The 22531-nt window shown below is 44.0% G+C and overlaps 1 protein-coding gene across 1 annotated transcript in view; it reads left to right on the top strand.

The window, feature by feature from the left end:
* LOC124556610 (heat shock 70 kDa protein 14-like) overlaps positions 1 to 21652 on the top strand; it is an 87086-nt gene extending 65434 nt beyond the window's left edge. The window contains exon 6 of the mRNA XM_047130577.1: positions 21562 to 21652. Coding sequence (XP_046986533.1) covers positions 21562 to 21619 — 58 coding nt within the window. The 3' untranslated portion in view covers positions 21620 to 21652. The remainder of the gene's footprint in view (positions 1 to 21561) is intronic.
* The last annotated feature ends 879 nt before the right edge of the window (positions 21653 to 22531 follow it).

The following is a 22531-nucleotide window of genomic DNA, read 5'->3' on the forward strand; positions in this document are numbered from 1 at the left end:
TTACTAAATTTGATCACAATGTGCTTCTCAATTTGAAGACAAGCTATTGAAAACAATACGTATGATCCTGCGACTATTTCCCCACGCTCTAGTTGGAAAGTGTGACATCTTTATCAGATTGGAAGTTTATTAATGTTATTTTTGCTGTAAATTAGTCAAAAATATAATATTGAAATCTTTACCAAATTAATTTGATGTGTATCTTATAAACTGAGATTGACAAAGTCCTAAGTCTGGAAAGTAAAGTCATCTCACCGAACTGAGAGGTGAAGTGAAAACTATACTGAAAAATAACCCATCTTTAATCCAGTTTCTAAAAATATGGATTGTACCTAGTAAGATGTCCTAGGTCTTTGAGGCATGTGGTTTACAATATATCATGTGAGTTTGGTGTGAATTATTACAACAGTGTAATCACATTATTAATGAACAGTGCAAGAAACACTCCAAAATGTATAACTAAGACGTTGTGAGAAACCATTCATTGCAAAGCAAGGTGTTACCAACACACACAAATTATTATTTGACAACGCTGAAATCCTGGCACACACCTTGTGTTACTGGGATTCATTTATCAAGAAAGCAGTGGAGATCCACAAGTGTCCTAAATTTTTTAATGGAGTTGATGGCGTCACCTGAATCCCAACATGGAGGAAAGATCTAGAAAACAATATAAACCCCATACTAATGCGAGTGGCTGATCTGTTTCCTTATCATTGTTGTGGTATTATTGGTAAAGCGAGCATGAGCATGAGCAGTGCTAAAGAAAGCATGAGAGCTTTAAATCTGACAGATATGTGTTGACTAGAGTTTGTTTACATCTTACAGCTTGTCATACCGAGGTATTAAGGAGACATTTTGGGAACTTGCTTACCTGTGTTACCTGTTTTGGTGAATTTCAGTAGTTGTTTCTGTTCGAGTGAGTGTATGTTCAGTGAATTCTGGAAGTAGTCAAAGTTACAGGTTTTTAGTTATCCCAAGATAGATACCAGAGACTTTATGCTCATTTCATTAATAATGTATCAAGTTACCTCTTCATTTTAATATTTGGTGGCTAAAATCTGCTTCATTTTAAATTATCAAGACTTTTTATTAAAAAAAAAAATTACACGGACTTGATCAAATCTGGTAGACGTAATATTACTGAATATATTGCTGTGTTAGTCTAGAACAAAATTAGGGAAGTAGAACCCAACAACATACAGATACTAACTTTATATAAATTAATCCATCGAGTAGGAGGAGTTGTCAAACAGAAATTATTTCAGTTGCTTTTAAAACTTTTATTATGTGCCTGCACCCTTAATTTGTAGGTGATGTTTTCAAATATTTTTACAGCTGAGTAAGTTAAGTTGTGAATAGTGGAGGCAATTTTTGTTCCAAGTGTTAGACTTACAAACAATACTACTATTTTTAAATTGTGCCTGATGCCTCACAACAAACTTCATAAGAGAGGTTGTTAGGATGCCAAAATTTTTAAACAATTGCCTTCATGAAGTTTGAGGATGACCATCAGATATCCTTACAGAATATTTCTGTGTGATGAATACTTAGTGTCTGTGTGTAGAATTGCCTCAAAAAACTATTTCCAGTCACATCAATGAATGACAATGTGCAAAGTAAGCTGGTTTTTAATGCTTTCAGTAAAAAAATCAGCAATTACATGTAGAGAAAATGTTGCTGAATTCAAGCATTTTAAGAAATCTGTAATATGTGATTTTCTATTCAAGTTTTGGTCTATATGTGCACCTAGGAATTTTGAACAATTGATTTTACATGCTTCCTATCTCCCAGTGCTCTATTATTGGTGCTGGTGATACATCTTGCCTTGTACAGATTTCAGTGAAGTGTATGTTTTCTAAGTAATATTCCAAGAATCAATATTTTTTAGCATTTCTTTTATTGATCAGTCTGTTGTCACACCTCTGAAGGACTTGAATGTGATTGGTGCATTATCATCAAAGAACACCATTTCTGCTTTATTACTGTAAGGTGGAAGATCATTTATACATATCATGAACAGGAGTTTTCCCAGAATTGAACTCTATGGAATGCCTGTAATAATTTGTCCACACTCGGGGGGAGATTCATCATTAAAACTTCATGAGCTATCTAACATGGCCATTTTCTTCCTCTCAGTGCAGTATAAATTCAACCACTTTAAGCATTGTACCTTGAAAACTGAACTTTTTAAGTTTATCCAAAACAATGTTGTGATTTACAAAATCAAATGTCATACATACATCACAAGAACGTCCTGGTAGGTATTGACTCGCTAGTCAGATATTTCAGTATGTGGTCAGTGAAATGGTAGATGCCATATTTAGTGGAGAGACTCATCTGGCATTCAAATTTTGACTGACAGTTTATTTGTAGATAGGCATGACCATTCTTCAATACATTACCTTTTGCAGCAACTTTAGAAAATGAAGTTCATAGTGAAATTAGTCATTAGTTATTAACGTCTGTCCTATTACCTTTCTTAAAAAGTGTTCTAATATTGTTGGGCTCTGGCTGGTCTCGAAAGATACCTTGTGAAAGTGATGCATTAAAAATATGGATGTAAACATCAGCTGTAACTGAAGTACATGCTTTTAATATTTTGCTTGAAATACTATCATCCTTATGAGAAATTCTTACTCTTGAGAGTTAAAATCCTGGTATCTATTGAAGAAGTTGGAGTGATCTGAAATTTATGCTTGTGATACTTGTTATTGCATATGCTGCAATGCTTTTCCTTTCTTGAATTTTATGTGATTGGCTGTTCGAGAACTGACAATAGTAGTGATGATGTATAGGATAGGTGGGCAACCAGTTGCCTGCAGGCCGGATTCGGCCCATCATTGGTTTCAGTTTGACCTGCAGAAGAAATTTTTGGGGAGAGTGTGAAGCGCTCACATTGTACTCCATCCAAGACCTATTTTTGGATATTTCTGCTGATGCTCACCTTGCCTCGGGTTTGCAACTCGTGACACAGACCACTGTCAGTTTTGCTTACTCTGCACATGCATAATGCAATTATACCACCGCTGACTCCCCCCACATGTTACTTATTGCGTACTGCCTACATCTGTGTTACACATTGATGGATTGTAAACATTGGTAACAGGTGACAATGACATGAAAACTACTGACTACTCAGGAAATGTGCTGATTTAAATGGCAGCAGGGTGCCATTTATAGTGGTGTGTCACTCCCATAAACATTGTCACAGGTGCTACAGTTTTCACTTCCTGCACCTGAGGCACTACTATTGCATCACTTGAAAAGTGGTGTGTGAGCTTAAGTAATTATGTGAATTAGGCCTGCAGGTTACCCGTGCCTATCCTACAGCAATGTAGGAGTGTCTGGAGGTGGCACCTAGTAGCTCGAATTCGATTTCCTGTCTATAAGGACGAGAAAATTGAAAGCATGAGTTTCAACTTTTGATTTGTCACAATTAAATAATTTTCATTTCAGGAAAACCTTGTGATCACATGTGCTGTGCAGTTCTACACTGTTGCATAGTAAATAAGCTATATGCTTTTAAAATATCGGAACAGGCATGAAGCAGGATTGAAGACTTGCTTGCAAATAAGAGTCCACTATGTTGTTAGTAAAGGGATCCACAGATAGAAATAAAGTAGCATCCTGTGTACTGAACAGAAGTGCAGTATTAATATCATTAGAACTGGGGGGGGGGGGGGGGGGGTTGCAAGTCGTTTCTGGATAACTCCCTTGGTAGAGCATTTACCCATAAAAGGCAAAGGTTCCTACCAGTTCAGATCTTAATTTGGCACACAGTTTTAATCCACCAAGAAGTTTCAGTAGGATTACTGTTCACTTTATTGTGTTATGTTGTGCCAGATAATACTGACATTAGAAAATTGTTACAAATTCCAGAAAGACTTGTAATTTATCAGTATTTGGTGCAAAGACTGATTACTGACTGTCAGTATAAATAAATCTAATATTGTGCTTCTAGATAAATGAAAAGTATAATAATGTTTGAGTACCCAATCAGTGATCAGTCGTAGAAATCAGGATGTAGAGTTCATGTGCTTAGTGATATAAGGTGGAATAGACACAAAAATCTGACTTTGGGGAAATCAGATGCCAGCCAGGCTTTTATTTATTGAAAGGATTCGTAGGAAGTGCAATTTATTCACAAAGGAGCTCACCTATGAAACCTTCATTTGACCAATTCTTTGGCAGTTTGGTGTCCTTACCAAGTTGGGTTAATGGATGAGATTCAAATAAGAGGTTTACAATTCATCATACATTTGTTTAACCATACCAAGAAAATCACAGAAGTGCTTAATAAATTGTTCCAATACAGGGTTGCCCTCAGGAAGTAGTACTTTTTCATTTGGTTATTATGAAGTTTAGCTTATATTTAGACCAGTATAACTTACAGGTAACTGTTCTACACACGTTTCCATTATTGAAAAGCCAAACAAAAGTTTATTTCATAAAATGTACATCATTGGTGATACATTGCTAAAGAGGTTTGTGAAAGGTCCTTGTTGAATTCTCAACTATTTCTTGAAGAATTTTCTCTGTGTCTTTATGTATCATGGCTTTCAATTGATCAGTATTGTGGAGCCATATAAAAAGCTTTTTTCTTAAGATGATCCCACAGAAAAAAATTTGCTGCCGAAAGATCAGGTGCTCTCACTAGCCATGGGATAACACTGAATCATAATAGTAATCGATGTGGAAAGTGGCACCTCAGTTTAGTAATTGCAAACCATATTGTGTTTAGATGAAAACTTCCCTGCAATGTGTGGACTGAAGAAATTATTGATAAAGGCTGCATACTGCTCAGAACTGACACGTACTGACTTCCCATTGTTGTCAAAAAAATATGGCCCAATGATTCCAGTGAACTGTCAAAAAGCACACCAGATGATGACATGTGGGCTATTCTGCAACTTTTCATGAATGAGCTACAGATTTGTGTCTAGAGTAATATTGAAAGATTGATTTATTGATAAACCTATTCATATGAAAGTTTGCTTCATCAAACATCACGAGATTCATCAGAAATACCTCTTACTGGTCAATTCTATCCAGTAACATTGCGTGGAAATTGTACCAACTCACTTTTGTCTCCCCACTGTAACTGTTGAGCCACTTGCATCTTATAAGGAGGAAACTTCAAATCCTATTTCACAATCCCCAGCAAAGACGTGTGAAGGATCTGTGATGGTCTGGAATGGTGACAGACTGATCACTGTGGGCTTTGTTGCAGAGCTGCATGAAATCATTGGATATTTACTGGCATTCAGATTGTCATTTCAGGTCCCTTATGTTTCACACTGGCTCCACAGTCTGTCTTACACCATTGTTTCATCTGTCTGGAACATGGAAAAGGCAGAGTCTACCATGGAGCATAGACTGCTGCAATGCTCTGCACGTGACATAACTCCCCTATTGCCTCAGTATGCACATGCACTGGCCAGCGTTCCATACTGAACTGAATGGCATATGATGTGGACCTGATTAGATGCAGTAGATGGTGTGAATAATCTACACCTTTGCAGGGTGGCCGATTGAAGATATACTATTTCCTGTGGGCCAACCTTTATAAGTATTTTATAGAAAAAAGAAGTTAAACAAATTTTCTTTAAATATCTGAGCTAGCAGGGGGAAACAAGTGGCTAATATGGTGGTCTGACATTCAAGAGGTCAGTTTTTCAAATCCCCATGTGGCCATCCAGAGTTTTATTTTCTGTGGCTTCCCTAAATCTCTTAAGACAAATCTCAGGATGGTTCCTTTGAAAAGGACACTGCTGATTGGTGATTTCCTCCTCCCCCCCCCCCCCCCCAACCAATCCAAGCTTTTGTTCCTACTCTGATGACTTTGCCCTTAAGAGGACATTAAATCATAATTTTTGGTCCTTTTAAGTATCTTCACAGAGATTAAAAAATGTTACTTGCTCTTTTCATCTCAAAAATTGTGCAGTGGTTGTGGCACTTGAATAGATGGCATATTTCTTGATTTTTGGAAACTACAATATATTAACAATTTTGCATGTAATGAATAGATGAGATCATGGAATGTGTTTCCAACAATTGTCTTTTCACTTTTCCTCCCTTACGGACATTTCAGCATATTGTACATTTGATGAGTTTATTGGAACATCATTTATTTCTTTCCGTGTGTTTGGTATGTGTGATAAACTGTTTCTGTTTATACTGCACATGAGAATCTCAATAAACAATTTAAGCAGCACTTAGACAGTCCCTTGCTTTGTAGTTTATCAATAAATACTTTCCTTAGAAAATGGAAGTGAAATTGTGTATCTGTAGAAGATTATTATTATACACAATGTCTTACGATAGTCTGTAAATGAGGATGAATGGACTGCCTTGAAACATATTGTTGATAAATTCCTGAGTTCAGTTTCCAAATACTGATCTAAGAAGCAGTTTCAGGTAAGAGGGCATATGAAACTACTAGTGTATAAAACAAATTACAGATTGCTATTCATTGAGAGAATATTGAAAGTGTTTATTCGCCAATGGTGAGGCTGGATTTGAAATCCCAGTGCTGCCCATGTCTCATTCTAACCAGCTCTGATAAATGTTTGACAAATTTAGTAATTACTGCCATGTTACAGTATTTGAAGTGGTTGTGCAGTTTGCTTATACTGTAATACAGTGCTAAAATTTGGAGATGTTTTTCTATTGCTTTGTTGAAATTGTCGTGAAATGTACTGCTTTCTCATCCAATACTGTTTAGGGGGAAAAAAATTGGAACACACCAGAAAGCAGGTATCTTACTGTGAATGGTCAGTCCAGTGGAACTATAGAAAGGAACTAAAAATTATCTGCATTCTCAGCCAGTTCATAATGAATCATTTGGTTTTGTTTACCTGGGCTTATAACCAGGGAATGCATATTCGATTGTTGCTGTTTACGCTAGGTATTACCAGAAATAATTGGTAGGCTTTGCTGTATTGTTGAAATTTGCAATATTGCCTGTATTTACTGTGTGGCTTTAAAAGTGATAACTGCACAAACAGTCATGTTGTATATTCCCACAGTTAGTTACTTTAAATTTGCTCACAATTTTCTCAGCCCACAGTTGTGGAGAATATTATATGGGAGGATCAATGCAAAACTGGATGAGCCAAGTATTAAACAATGCATGGTCTTTTGTGTGACTTTACTTCTTGACACAGTCTCTTAAATCTCTTAAATTCAGTGAATATTTCCTGCACTGCTCTTGAACTTCAAATTTTTTGAATGGAGGCTCTTCAAAAGAGTGATGTGCAACAGTCACCAAATTGTAATAGGGCAGAAATGTTTTTAGGAGCTGGGGTTTTGTGCAGATTGTGGCACATAACAGGCAAAGGTGAAATTAAATTCAGCATAATGTTGATGCTATAATGGGTTTGTAAACTGAACAGAACAGTAACAAAGTGAGTCCCCACTCTGTGTACACAGCTAAATCATAAGTCTGTTTTGCAAAATCATACTGCTCCTGCCAGATTGTCCCTTTGAATTAGTGGTGATGCAGATGGACCCAAGGAGTGTTCATTTTATATTAACACTATGTTTTTTTTGTTGTTGTTGTGGTCTTCAGTCCAGAGACTGGTTTGATGCAGCTCTCCATGCTATTCTATCCTGCGCAAGCATAATCTCCCTGTACCTACTGCAACCTACATTCTTAACACTATATAGAGTATAGAAATTAATAACTAATATAACTAACACAAGGAACACACACAAGTAGAATATACATTAATCACAGTGAACTTCACTGCACTACTAGGATTCAAATGTCACTGCACTACTGGGATTCCAATACAATTCCAGCATTTTCTGGCATTAGCACCCCCCCCCCCCCCCCCCCCCCCCCAAAATTGAGAGTTGAAATAATGGTAACGATGATTGTAATGGCTCAACAGCATCCAAGGGAAATATCTGTAGAGTTTTAAGTGGGCAGTACCAGTGCATATTGTAATGACCGCATTGGTCGACTGTTGAGGTCCCTGGCAGTGATGGGTAGATCAAGGTCAGAAGGTCATTATTAGTCACCCAGGTCAGGGTGGGCAGCTGTGAGGTGAGTGGATACCTGGCAGATTCCTTTTGGGATGTTACAAAAACAGTGTTGACAACGTTAACATTTGTTATTCAGAGAACAACAGTAGTCGGGACTTTGCTCCAGGCCACTAGTGCTTGTAGGTCGAGCAGTGCGCGCCCAGTCGAGGAATGCTATTGTCAGCTCATGGCCAGTGTTGTCGTGGTGATTGATGTCAGAAGCAGCAGGTCATTGTCCCGCTTGTCTGCTGCACTGCCTAGTTGTAGCAGAACATCTCGGCACAGGGTTCGCAGAGGCGTACCAGACCACGTTGCGGCTCCCAAAACAGGAGATGCAATCCCCAGCATTGGAGTCTGCCAACAGAGGCAGAAGTGGGTAACAGGAAGCCCACTTACCCTTGCAATGGTGGAAGTCTGGCTGCAAGTCTCCACGCTCATACTGTAGGCCACCAGGAAACCCGCCGGAAGAGAGGCACTAATATTGTTACATCAGACACGGCACGAATAGTGGCACTGTGACTAGCAGTGGTAGAGTTCCCAGGATGGGATTTGTGATTCTGTAGAAGCTTGCAGACTGTTAGATGAGTAGACAGCAGATCAACATAGGTTGCTCTTCGTAGCTGGGTGTCGGCAGACTTAGCATGTCTGGGAACATCTGAGAATAGGGATCCGATACAGGGGCGGTGAAGGGACTACGAGAGTCTGCTGGTCACTTCAGACAGCGGCACCCCAAGCCTGGAAAAGGCAACAAACCGTAGTAGCCTGACACCACTTTCGACTGGTGATAAATAAATTCGTTCTGCCGTTCTTGTTTTGTCATCTCCTGGAGGAACATAACCAGAGAGGTAATATTAACCAACTTCACTCTTTGGAGGCACTGGCTAACATCTTCTGCTTTGTCAGATCCTTGAATGAATGTTCTTACACTCTGAACAAGTTTTTTTTTTCTTCATAGTTTGTGATCAACAGAGTGCTGCCACGTCTCTCCATATGTTGTCGTTTTACAGAATTGGGGTCAGACTAGGGCATTGCTTAACACTCATGCTTTCTATGGCTTCTTGCAATACCAGGGAAGGTGTCTTAATTTTTACCTGGCTACACCAAGTACAATATTTTGTGGTGCCACACACCCATCTCCTTTAAAAAGTATGCCCCAGATTTTGTTTAAAGTGCTTCTATAACTCTTGATATATATTCACAAAATGACCTTAGTATATGGGACACTTTGTTTCTTCCTTATTCTAGTCTGGTCTAAATCGCAAGTTCATTGACCATATTCTTAATGGTGAAACATCTTAACTAAGGTCAGTCCTCTGGACAATCTTGTGCCCCCACAAAAATGTCTTCCCACTGAGTTATTTACAAACTAGTACAATCATTTGATCCCTTTCTCACATCTTAACACATTCTCTCAAACATTTTACAATTATCAATCACACTTATTCCTTGTCATTTAAAAAGTAGGTTGTACTTCTATCTTACTTGGGTAATCCTTAATTGCTACCAGTTATCCAGTTGATTGGTGTTTGATGTACTTCTCAGTTCAAGGGTGGTGTTTGGGTTTCTATTTAAGGTAGATATAGAGAACAGAAAATGCTGTCAGAATCAATACAACACTAGAAACTGATGTAGTTAAAACACTGTGGTGTTGGTTATTGCGATGCTCCCATACATACTGTGCCATGTGTTCAGTGGCTGTCTGCCCCCATTGTGATGCTGTCAACTCATCTAATGAATTGAGGAGATCCTGGGTGTTTCATTCAGAAAGGTTACGTTCTTAGTAGTCAACATGTCTGGCTGTATCTCCAGCCAATACAATAAATGCTGGGTCAGATTTCTCATCGTTATTCCAGTGATAGTAGCTGGAAGCCGAAACATTGTCCCTGCTACATACCATTGACTAGCATTCCGTCGTCCTGTAACTCTAACCTTGTGATTCCCTTTGGCCTTTCTTGCTCTTAGCAGTTCACTATTGCCACCTGTGGGGGAAAATACAGAGTGAACCTAATTTTGGAAAATATGGGTGCAATGTTAGTGCTCCCTTCTGACATCTGGCTGCTTCTGGCTCCTCTGAAAGTAGTTGTATTTCACATGCCAGCACACTAGCCTGAACCCACCTCTTCAGACATACTGTACCGTTCCTTCTTCAGCATGATCGTATGCCAACATCAGTACGTAGGTTTCCTTCCGGTCTAAGACTAGTGACACTTCCTCTGCTTTACCAATACAAATTGTCCTATGACTCTCCATTTCACTGAGCGCAGATGAACCGTGTATCCCCCCTCAACAGTGGGAACTACACTGATATTTGAACTGTTACCCCATTCTTGTTAATCTCACCAATGCTCGTGGTGCTAAGTCCGTTACCTAATATAACTGTTCTCTCTGTCTCTCATACAAAAGTCATAACCGCTGGTATTCTCCCTGTATTTTTGTTAATACTCCTTTTTCTGCTTCCCAATGCAATTCCACAAATGTTTCCTGCAGTCTTTGTATTTTGTTCCTTATCTCTTGTGCATCACGTCTCAACTTCAGTGGCAAGAGGTTAAAACTCTCGTTTTGAATTGTCAGTTTTGTAATGCGTCCACTACACCTCCCGTGAAGGGATGTGGAATCACAAGGGGTTATTGCACCCGTTTGAATGTTTGTGAAGGAAGCCCCAAAACACAACACGCCCCCACCCACCCCCCAGGAGTGTCGTCATTCTTTGGCGAGTTCATGCTTGGCTACCACGAAGCCCCAGCCTTTGCAGCATCTTTTCCCTTTCGTGCTGCACGTCTATCCTCTTGCTACTCTTTTTTCCCCTCCCTTGCGCAGCATGTACGGGATATTTTTGGGAATGTATCCTGCATTTTCAGTAGCCTGATATCAGAACAGTCATTCCACTGTTTTTTTTTCCCATTCTCCTATCTTTCCTCCACTTCAGTGTTTGAGAATCCTCTTTTTCTTCTTCCTCTCTGCACTCTCCTGAAGGCTGGCCCATGCATCTGATGCATAACAGATGACTGGCTAATGTGTAATTCCCATCCCCGGGTCGACAGGTAGGGTTCGCACTTATCCCTTGGTACAGGCCGGGCACAGGGAGCGTGCCATCAGAGACGCTGGCAATCGTGGGGTATTTCCTTCAGTGAGCCAACGTCATCATCTCAGTACACAAAACATAAACTGAAAGAATCTAACGATTCAAAGACCCTCCCAGCTGCACTGCAGTTCCTTGTGGTTTCGTGTACTGAAGACGTCAGTCTTTTGCTACGATTAATTCAGTCATTATTCAGAAAGGTATTGATGCAACCACTGGCCCTGTAAAATCCTGCTCTTGTTTACATAGAGGCACTGTACTTTTGGAGACTACTTGTGATTGTTAAGCACAACTGTGACGAGGCCCGTGGAACACTGAATTCTTCGTTGGTGTTATTTACAGTAGGCTGATCGATGGTCTGCCTGAGGCAGAAATCCAAACTTACCTCTTTGATTAAGGCTTCATTGAAGTCCATTGGGTGATGAAAAAGGGAGACGCATCTTTAGTGCCCGCCCGCTCTCTTTTCCTCGCATTTGATAGGGTTGTGGTTCTATCAAAGATCAAAGCAGGCTATGAAGTTATCACAGTCTGACTGTACATTCCAAACCCAATGCGCTGCTGCCTGTGTCATCGTTACAACCACACTCGACTGTCCTGTCGACACCTGGCCAAATGTTTAACCTGTGGTATGGATGCTCACAAGAACAAGTGTCTGCCTCCTCCTCCTCCTCCTCCTCCTCCTCCTCCTCCTCCTCCTCCTCCTCGCTGTATCATTCCAATGGCTACCACGCAGCCTCCTTCCTTGATTGTCCCACGTATCTTGATGAGTGGGCTATCCAGGAGATCTGGGTGAAGGAAAAAGTACCTTACCCAGTCAGTCGTAAGTTGTTGGCTAGTCAGAAACCCTGCGTTTTACCATCCGGCAGTTAACGATACCATTCCTGCTGCATCTCGTTCCACAAAAGATGTTGTAAAATCGCCCTGTCATGGTAGCATCCCAATCTCTTTCTGCTCCAACTGTGCAACCGGCCACCAAATTTTCACCTCACTCGGCGAAATCACCTGTTCCACAACCAGCAGGCTGGAAAGAACAGAAGGAATACTCCTACAAAGACTTTTCACGTCCCTCCAGCCAACAAACACCTGAATCATCATCTGCCAACCACAAAGACTCCAAGAAGTAAAACAGAGGCAAACGGTCTTCTCCTTCGCCTGCATGGAGATCCTCATCAATGGTTTCACCATGTGGTACCCTCACCTGGCTGACCTCCGTGTCACCAGTGCGCAACACCAAATGTTTTTCTGCCCTGGACTCCACACAGTGACTGTGGGAGAATGTCGATGCCTCTGTAGATCTCGTGGAGCAAGATCCTCCAGCCTCTGTGCCATTCCCTGTAGCAGAGTATCTTCAAAGGCTGGCACTTGGCAGCTGCCTAGGTGACACCCCTTCACTTTTTCTCCCCTCCCCTTTCCTCATTAAGACCTCTCATCCAGTGGAACATTCATGGCCTTAGATCCAACAAGTAGGAATTATGGATGCTCTTGGAATAGCAGTGTCTTCTTATTCTGTGCTTCCAGGAAACAAAATTGTGTCCTCACAATCACTTTGACCTTTTGCATTTCTTTCTTGTCCGCTTTGACCTCCCCCATGAGGATGGCATTCCATCTCGTAGGAGAGTCATGCTGCTCATCTGGGATGACCTTCATAGTCACATCGGCTCCCTGAACACCTAGCTGCAAGCTGTTGCAGTCCGCATTTTCCTTCCTTGCTTCACCTTTTCTCTTCGTACTGTTTACATTCCTCCATCTTTCGGTGTCACCAGGGCAGACTACCTCCAGCTGATTGGGCAACTCCCTCACCCCTTTTTGCTGCTCGATGACTTTAATGCACATCATCCCCTTTGGGGCTCTTTGCAAACCTGTCCTTGACATGCCATCTTGGCTGACCTCAATTAACTCAACCTCATCTGCCTTAATGCTGGAACACCCATGTTCCTGTCAGACTCGACACCCACTGATTCCCATTTGGACCTCTTATTCCGCACTGCCCAGTTTGCCCGTAGCCTCGAGTGGTCTATTCTCTGTGATAAATACTTGAGTGACCATTTACTACTGTGCGCTATCCATTTGCTGACTCCTACACACTCCCCCCCGCCCGCCCCCCCCCCCTTCGCCCCCTCTCCCCCCCCCCCCCCCCCCCCCCCCAATGTGCAAACCAAAATGGCTGCTTTTTAAAGCCGACTGGCGGCTTTACTCCCCCCTAGCGACCTTTGGCAAACAACTTTTCCACAATTGTGATGACCAGGTAGAATCCCTTGCCAAAGTTATCCTAACCACCACAAAATATTCCATTCCTCGCACTTCGTCTTCACCACACGATGTCCCTGTCCCATGGTTGACTGAGGTATACTGTGATCCAATTTGCACACGGAGACATGGGCTCCTCGTTTTTGACCATCATCCTATGATGCAGAACTGTAATTGTTATAAACACTTGCATGTGCAGTGTTGTCGTGTTCTTTGGGATGGCAAAAAAGACAGCTGAATACTAGTTCTTTTAACAGTTCCACTCCCTCTTCCATCGTGTGGGCCAAACTCAGGCGGCTCTCTGGGACCAAGGTCCATTCCACAGTTTCCGTCCTGACCATAGCAGATGATGATGTAGTGGATCCTATTGCTATCTTCCAACACCACTATTTTGCGGAGGTGTTGAGCTCCACCCACTGTCACCCTGCCTTCATCCATCGGAAACGAGGGGATGAGGCTCAGGTGATACCCTTCTCTTCCCAGAATTGAGTGTTACAACACTGCTTTTACTATGAGGGAGCTAAATCATGTTCACATTTCATCCCACTCCTCCACCCCAGGGCTGGACGATGTTCACCTTTCTATTTCGGGCAACCACTTTCTCCTTCATATGTACAATCGTATCTGGACAGTGGGCATGTTTCCCAGATGCTTACGTGAAGCCACTGTCATACACGTACCCAAGCCCAGTTAGGACAGACGCCTTCCTTCTCTCTATTGCCCTATTTCTCTCACCAGCTTTGTTTGCAATGTGATGGAATGTACGAGTCATGACAGGCTGGTATCGTGGCTTGAGTCTCGCAATTTACTAACCACTGTACAATGTGGATTTTGAGCACGCCGTTCTGCAATTGACCATCTTATCACTATGTGAACTCATACGATAATGGTTTTCTGTGGAAATGTCAGACTGTGGCCGTGTTTTTTTGATTTGGACGAAGCCTGGGACACCTGCTGGAGGACTGTTATTGTCTCTACTCAATACATGTTGGGCTTTCAAGGCCACTTGCCCCATTTCCTTCAGGAATTTTCAAAAGGCAGGGTTTTCAAGGTATGTGTGGGTTCTGCCTTGTCGGAGAACTTTATCGAGGAAAACGGTGTGCCTCACGATTCCATCCTGTCGTTCTCATTGGTGTCGCCATTAACCCTGTTATGGGCTGTCTCCCAACAGGCATTTCCTGCTCCCTTTTCGTTGACAATTTTGCCATCTATTGTTATTCTCCATGGACTTGTCTGCTTGTGCAGTGTCTCCAGCACTGTCTCGATCTTCTTTAATCATGGAGTATCGACAATGGCTTTCAGTTTTCCACTGACAAAACTGTTTGTATGAATTTCTGGTGGCACAATGGGTATCTTCCACCATCTTTATATCTTGGGGCTGTTGCTCTTCCATTTGTTGAAACTACGAAATTCTGGGGCTCATGCTCAATTGGAAACTTTCTTGGTCCCCCCCCCCCCCCCCCCCCCCCACCTGACTTACCGGGCTGCCCACTGTACTCTGTCCCTCAGTATCCTGTGTGTTCTCTGTGGTACTTCCTGGGGAACAGATTGGATCACCCTCCTCCATTTGCACCGGTCCCTTGTCCTTTTGAAAGTAGACTATGAATGTTTCATTTATGCATCTGTACATCCATTCATCTTACGTCGTCTAAGCACAATCCATCATGGTGGCATCCGTTTGGCCACTGGCGCCTTTCTCACTACCCTGGTTGAGAGTCTCTATGCAGAAGCTGCCAAACTGTGACTGTCTCACAATACATGACGCTCTCCTCAGTGCCCCCAGGGGCCCAGCATTCATGTGCCTGGTACGGGCTTGGCGACCCTGGGGTTCATGAGCTGGGAACTGGTAAGTGCCGCCAGTTCCGTCACTGTAAGCTGTGGGCATATTTCAGCGACCACCATGCTGTGCGGCAGTGGAATGTTGTGTGTCTCAGGGAATGGGGATCTTGGCTTGACCGCCCGGATCGTGAGGATGGAATGAACCTCTTATAAACAACCCCTCAGTCTCAAGGTGTGCTGCGCGCTTATAAGATGCATGGCTGTTGAGGTGGAACACTCGTTAGTGGACAACCTCTGGGGAACCTGCTGCACCTCAGTTCTATAAGGCTTACCTAGGCACGCGGGGCTCTGTCTAGGTGGACTTCTAGTTCCCTAGCTGCTCATGGGACCGAAATGGATCCTTTGAAATCCTCTTTTCCTCCTCCCAGCAGAAAGGGTGGGCTGCTGGAAGGTTCTAACACCCACTCTCTTAAGATGGCTCGTGCACGCAGTCCCCCTGACTCTGGCACTTCTTTGACATGTAAAGTCTTTGGTAACAGAATGCATTCTGGTAATCAGAATGTGTTTCTCATTGTGAAACAGGAGGAGGGTAGTTTCGAGAAGGTTTCGCCCTTCTATATACAAAAGAGATTGAAGGTAATCTGTGGCTCCTTAAAATCGTTGAAGCGTTTCCGTAATGGGACCTTCCTAGTGGAAACTTCCACTTCCCAACAAGCAACTAACCTCTAATCTGCTAAATGCCTTGGGGAGTATGCCGTAGACACTGAAATGCACAGCGCCTTGAATTATAGCAAAGATGTTGTGACATGCCGGGATCTAGTCGACATTCCCAGGGAAGAACTGCAACGTGAGTGGCCTTCGGAAGGTATCGTTGATGTACAACATATCATGAAGAGAATTGATGGCAATCTTAGCAAATCCAACTCCTTTATTCTGACCTTCAGTAGCACGAAACTTCCTGACCATGTTGAAGCTGGCTTTCTTCGCCTTAGTGTGAGGCCTTATTTCCCGACCCCAATGCACTGTTTTAAATGCCAGCGTTTTGGGCATACCACCTTATGGTGTAAAAGCGAAGCGACATAGGCAACTGCGGTAAGGCTGCTCATGAAGGAGTTGGGTGCTTGTCTCCAACCAAATGTATAAATTGCTCTGGAACCACCCTGTTTGGAGTAGGGACTGCCGAACATTTTTAGAGGAATGCAAAGTCCAGGAAATTAAAACAACTGAGCGTATCTGCTATGGTGAGGCCGAGAAGATGTAAAAGTCAATGCAACCTGCCACATTTGCTACATCTTTTGCATCCATGGTTCAGCAGTCTACTCCAATGGCCGATGCCTCTACGCAGACAGAGGTGGTGAGTGTTAGCACTAACACCTGCAGATGTCAGTGCACGTGCAACGCAGCCAGTGTTTGAGCCTGTAGCCCCTACTTGAACGGCAGACACAGGTACAGTGGCGAACTTGGGCCAGCCCTTGGCGCCTCCGACAGCTGAGGCTGTTCCAAAGCCCAGTACGTCCATTACCATTCCCACGTCGGCTCCCCCAAAGCCCACCAAACCGCAGAAAGTTCCTATACAGCAGCAACAGTGGGTCAGATCATGTGGTAAACCGTCCGACCATGCAGATGTCGTTTTATGTGATGCTTCTTCTGTCTCTTCCCCAGAGCTGATGGAGGAAAACGTATGTGTGGGGCAATCCTCTCGCCTCACTCCTGCTGCTCCACCTGCTGTAGTGTCCCCACCCCATCGGAGAGACAGGATGAAGGTGCTACCACCGTCATAGGTAGCTCCCATACTTCAGTGGAACTTGCAGGGGTTCAGGACGCATGTGGAGGAACGTTGTCTACTCTCTCAGGGTAGACCACTATGTGTGTGTGTCCCCAGGAGACTTATTTCCATCCATCATACTCCCTTGAGCTATGAGGCTATACACTCTACGAAAAGGACAGCCTTCGTGGAGAGAGAGCTGGAGGAGGCGTAGGTATTTTCGTCAGGATGGACTACCACTCCTCGCCTCTCCCTCATACGACGACTTTACAGGCCGTCGCTGTGTCTGTGCACGTGCGTCATCCATTGACCGTATGTTCTCTTTACTTGCCTCCACATGATGCACTTGATGAAGCAGCCCTCACTGACCTCCTTACACAGCTCCCCCAGCCGTTCATTATTTGTGGTGATTTTAATGCCCACAATGCACTTTGGGGCTCTGCCATTACCTGTCCCAGGGGTAGAGCAGTTGAGAGGCTTCTCCTGTCATCCTGTGCCTACTTGCTCAATGGAGGACAGAGCACTCACTTCTGCACAGTGACTGGGTCATTCTCTGCCATTGACCTCTCGCTTCGCTCTCCAGCTCTTGCCGCCAGTGCTCAATGGGAAGTGGTCACTGACTTGCACGGCAGTGATCACGTCCCACTCTGGATTCACCTGCGACATGGCGTGGGCCCCAAAATGGTCCACCATGCCACTGCAACATCCATTCCACAGTCCACAGGCCACCGGAAGAGGCAACCTGGCCCTTGGTGGAGTGCCGAATGCTGCTCTGCAATCAGGACCAGGCGTGCGGCTCTGCGCCAGTTCGTGTCGACCGACTGCTGAGAATCTTACAACCTTTCAGGTGACGAGGGCAAAATGTCGCTGCATTATTAGAGAGAGCAAGAAGAGGTCGTGGCAACAGTGCCTGAACGCCATTAATCGTTCCACCAAAAGTTCCATTGTGTGGGAGACCATCAGGAGAATTTCTGGGAGAGGAGGGAGGTGAACCATGGCTGCTGTAATGAATAATGGCACTCTCCACACGGATCCACGAGACATTGCCCACGCTATGGCAGCGTATTTTGCCACGGTTACTGCAACAGCCAGTCAGGATCCGGGTTTCCAGTGCCATAGAGCGTTTGCTGAGAGGTATACTCTGGACTTCCAGTCCACCTCTAATGAAATTTACAATTGCCCATTTTCCATGTGGGAGTTGGATTCTGCATTATCGTGACACATCACCTGGTCACGACAGGATCCATTACTGTATGCTACGGCACCTCACAAGGCGCAACAAAGAAATCCTCCTCACACTTTTTAATGCCATTTGGGCGTCATGTCACTTTCCTGACTCGTGGCATGAGGCAGTTTTAATTCCCTTTTTAAAACCTGGAAAGACCGCATGAGCCCAAGTAGCTACCATAGTGTTGCCCTCACTAGTTGCACAAGAAAGACCTGGGAGCGGATGGTCAACCGGCGCCTTGTCTGGATGTTAGAATCCCGGCAAGTCCTTAGTCGCTTTCAGTGTGGGTTCAGGAGGGTTTGTTCCACCTTCGATAACCTTGCCCTCCTGGAGCCGGCTATACAGCAAGTTTTCCACCACCATCATCACCTTCTAGGTGCATTTTTTGACATCGAGAAGGCGTACGATACCACTTGGAGGCATCTCATCCTGGAGCAGCTTCATGAATGGGATTTTCGTGGCTGTCTTCCTCTTTTTATTCAGTCTTTCCTCTCGCCACGATATTTTAGATACCAAATTGGTGACGTCCTGTTTGACTGCTTTGAGCAGGAGAACGGTGTCCCTCAGGGTAGTGTTTTAAGTGTGACTGTCTTTGCCATCACTACTAATAGCATTACCTCCATAGTGAAAAGTCCTGTCCAGTGTTCCTTGTTTGTGGATGATTTCTCTTTGTTTTGCTCTTCTTCAAGCCTTGCAACAACAACGCATCAGTTGCAACTTACTCTTAGACATTTGGATGATTGGGCGCAGAAGAGTGGTTTCAAGTTTTCCACTGAGAAGTCCACATGTATTCTTTTTCACCGTTCTCGTTCGTTTTCAACCTTTTACCGAGTTGAGGATGAGGGACACTGTCCTTGCTTTTAAAGACACGGTGAGATTTGTGAGGCCCGTTTTTTGCTCAAAGTTTACATGGTTACCTCATCTTAAAGACCTAAAACGACTGTCACTTAGGCTTTAAGTATTTTAAAATATCTTAGCCACAGTACATGGGTAGCTGACAGGACTTGTCTGCTCCAGTTTTACAGGGCGTTTGTGCTATCTCAGCTCGATTATGGGTGCCTGGTGTATGGGTCTTAGAGGCCTTCTTACTTAAAGATGTTGAACGTTGTGCACCATGAAGGGCTTCGGTTGGCCACTAGGGGGGGGGGGGGGGGGGGGGAGGATCCCCCGTTTTGTGATGCTTGTGGTGCGCACATCTCTGTCTGGCACGTTTTAACAGACTGCATTTCATACCGTGATGCAAGGGCAGAAGCACAAGTTGATGGGGATCTGCCCTGTGTTTTAGCTAATGATGAGATGTGTGTGTCTAGGATTTTCAAGTTTTGTGAGGTGTCTGGACTCTGGTCTAAACTTCTAGGCTGGAGGTTTTTGTGTCTTGCAAAGTGGCTGGCTCCTCCCTTTTTTCCTTGTGGTCAGCTAGCCACTCCCATCTGCTATAATGTTTTAGGTCCCTCTACCACTTTCTTCCTGTGTTGTCCAAGTTTTACTGCTGACGGCATGCTTCGTCCCACACTTCGGTGTGGGTAGGCACATATTTTTCCAAGCTTGTTACCTCTATTTTACGTTCTGTTTTATCTTACTATTCTGAGTATTTTCTTGGCACCCATCTTAATCTGTTACTGGGAGAGGGCGCTGAAGACCTTGCTGTCGTGCACCCAAACAACTCACTACATACTGTACGTACATGCTCTCCTCAGCAGGTATGCATGCCGTTTGTCTGCCGTGCCTGGCCACTCATCCTATGCCTCCTCCTTTAACCGTCAGTATGGTGCATGTCCCTCTTCTGTTATCTCCTGGAGTTTCCTTTCGGTTATTGCACCAGCAGCTTAACTTAAAACTACCTGCCACTTTTCCTTTGGGTGCGAACCCTTCACCACCTTGGCTTCATGCAGCGGCTCACGTTCACCTTGTACTTCATTTGATTCATAAGGAGACTACTCCAGACTCACTCTATCCCCATAAGATTTTTCGATCTTTGTACGGAACTTCGCGGTAGTACCTTTTTGAATGCTAATGGCTCTCCGACTGGCCATAGTATTGGGTGTGCTTTCGTTATTTCCACAGAGCATTTTTGGTGTCAGCTTTTGGAAGACTGCTCAGTATTTACAGCAGAGCGGGACCCTGTATGAGGCCACATTATACATCCAGCGACACAGGCTGTTCGATTGTGTCATTTGCTGTGACTCTAGACCCTCAGAGCCTATGTGTGATGCACATCATCCATCCCTTAGTGCAGTGGGTCCAGGAAAGCTTTCACTTCCTCACTCTTGATGGGGCCACAGTGATGTTTATGTGGGTTCCTGGTCACATTGGTCTGATGCGAAACGAGGCTGCTGATGCTGCTGCCAAGGTTGCAGTCCTCCTACCTCAGCCAGCTAGTTCTTCCATTCCTTCAGATGATCTGCTTATCGCCATCTGTCAGCAAGTGGTGTCACTTTGGCATTACCACTAGTCTTCCCTTCACAGTAATAAGCTGCGGGGAATTAAACCTCTCCCAGTAGCTTGGACAACCTTCTCTTGGCCCCCTTGCCATGAGGAGATCATTTTAGCTAGGTTGAGTGTTGGGCACTGTCTTTTTAGCCATCATTTGTTAAGTGGTGTTTCCCACCACTTTCTTAATGCTCATTGTCATCAACGTTTAACTGTTCGGCATTTCCTTATGGGATGCCCTTTTTTAACCACTTAAGTTGTACTGTATGTTTGCCATCCAATTTATCGGCCATTTTAGTGAACAGTGAGAGAGCTGTTGACCGTGTTTTGCTTTTTATCCGTTGTAGCAGTATGGCGAAAGACATTTAATCTTTAGTTCAGGACCTCCATTGTCTTTATGGCTGTTTCTCCAAGAGAGGCTGTCCGTTGATTGGGCTTAACTTGTAGTTGCTTTTAACTCCTTTCTCATCTTTGTGTTCTACTGTTCTGACATGGACGCATATGACCTTACTTGTTTTAATGTCTTAAAACAAAACAAAACAATCATTGTTACTCCTCATTGTGATCTAATTGCGTAAGACACATAATGCACACTTTGCTCATCCTTCTTCCCTTGCTTTCTTAGATTTAGTGCTCTCTACTGGCAGTGATGTCAGCACTTGCAGCAGAGCATCACAGTTCCCTTAGATGGCTTAACATGTCCATCATGAACAATGGGAGTCTTTGTTCGTAATTATAACTTTACATTAATGAGTGACTTCATTTTTATGACCTGCTATGGTCTGTGGCGTCATCAGAAATTTCATTGTTTTGTTCGTAGGTGAGCAGGGATTCATCACTAAGACCCATTGACCAATTCTGAACTGTGGTAATTGGTCTATGTGTGATCCTATTTGCTATTGACTCTCTAGTGCATCTGTGTTTGCTTTCTTTACCTTCTTACAAACATCGTGTAATGTCATTGCAAACTTTGTAACTGATTCCCAGTTTTTCCAATTTTAGGCTTAATCACCACAAAAACAGAAGGCAGATTTGTACCATATATTACCTCATATGGTGATGGACCAACACTACACTAGACATCAGAATTGTAAGCTGACATGACATACAAAAGGTAAATGTACCAATCATTGTGATGGAAGTTCACAACAACAACAACTCAACATCTTACCAACTGTACAGTGAATGTATTCTGTTTTCCTGATAGACTGAGGGAGCCAAGGGCTAGTCCTGAGTTTGTGAGTGCTTAGTAAATGACACACTCCTGGAAGTGGAAAAAAGAACACATTGACACCGGTGTGTCAGACCCACCATACTTGCTCCAGACACTGCGAGAGGGCTGTACAAGCAATGATCACACGCACGGCACAGCGGACACACCAGGAACCGCGGTGTTGGCCGTCGAATGGCGCTAGCTGCGCAGCATTTGTGCACCGCCGCCGTCAGTGTCAGCCAGTTTGCCGTGGCATACGGAGCTCCATCGCAATCTTTAACACTGGTAGCATGCCGCGACAGCGTGGACGTGAACCGTATGTGCAGTTGACGGACTTTGAGCGAGGGCGTATAGTGGGCATGCGGGAGGCCGGGTAGACGTACCGCCGAATTGCTCAGCACGTGGGGCGTGAGGTCTCCACAGTACATCGATGTTGTCGCCAGTGGTCGGTGGAAGGTGCACGTGCCCGTCGACCTGGGACTGGACCGCAGCGACGCACGGATGCACGCCAAGACCATAGGATCCTACACAGTGCCGTAGGGGACCGCACCGCCACTTCCCAGCAAATTAGGGACACTGTTGCTCCTGGGGTATCGGCGAGGACCATTCGCAACAGTCTCCATGAAGCTGGGCTACGGTCCCGCACACCGTTAGGCCGTCTTCCGCTCACGCCCCAACATCGTGCAGCCCACCTCCAGTGGTGTCGCGACAGGCGTGAATGGAGGGACGAATGGAGACGTGTCGTCTTCAGCGATGAGA

The sequence above is a fragment of the Schistocerca americana genome, chromosome X (assembly GCF_021461395.2).
Source record: "Schistocerca americana isolate TAMUIC-IGC-003095 chromosome X, iqSchAmer2.1, whole genome shotgun sequence".
Taxonomy (NCBI): domain Eukaryota; kingdom Metazoa; phylum Arthropoda; class Insecta; order Orthoptera; family Acrididae; genus Schistocerca; species Schistocerca americana.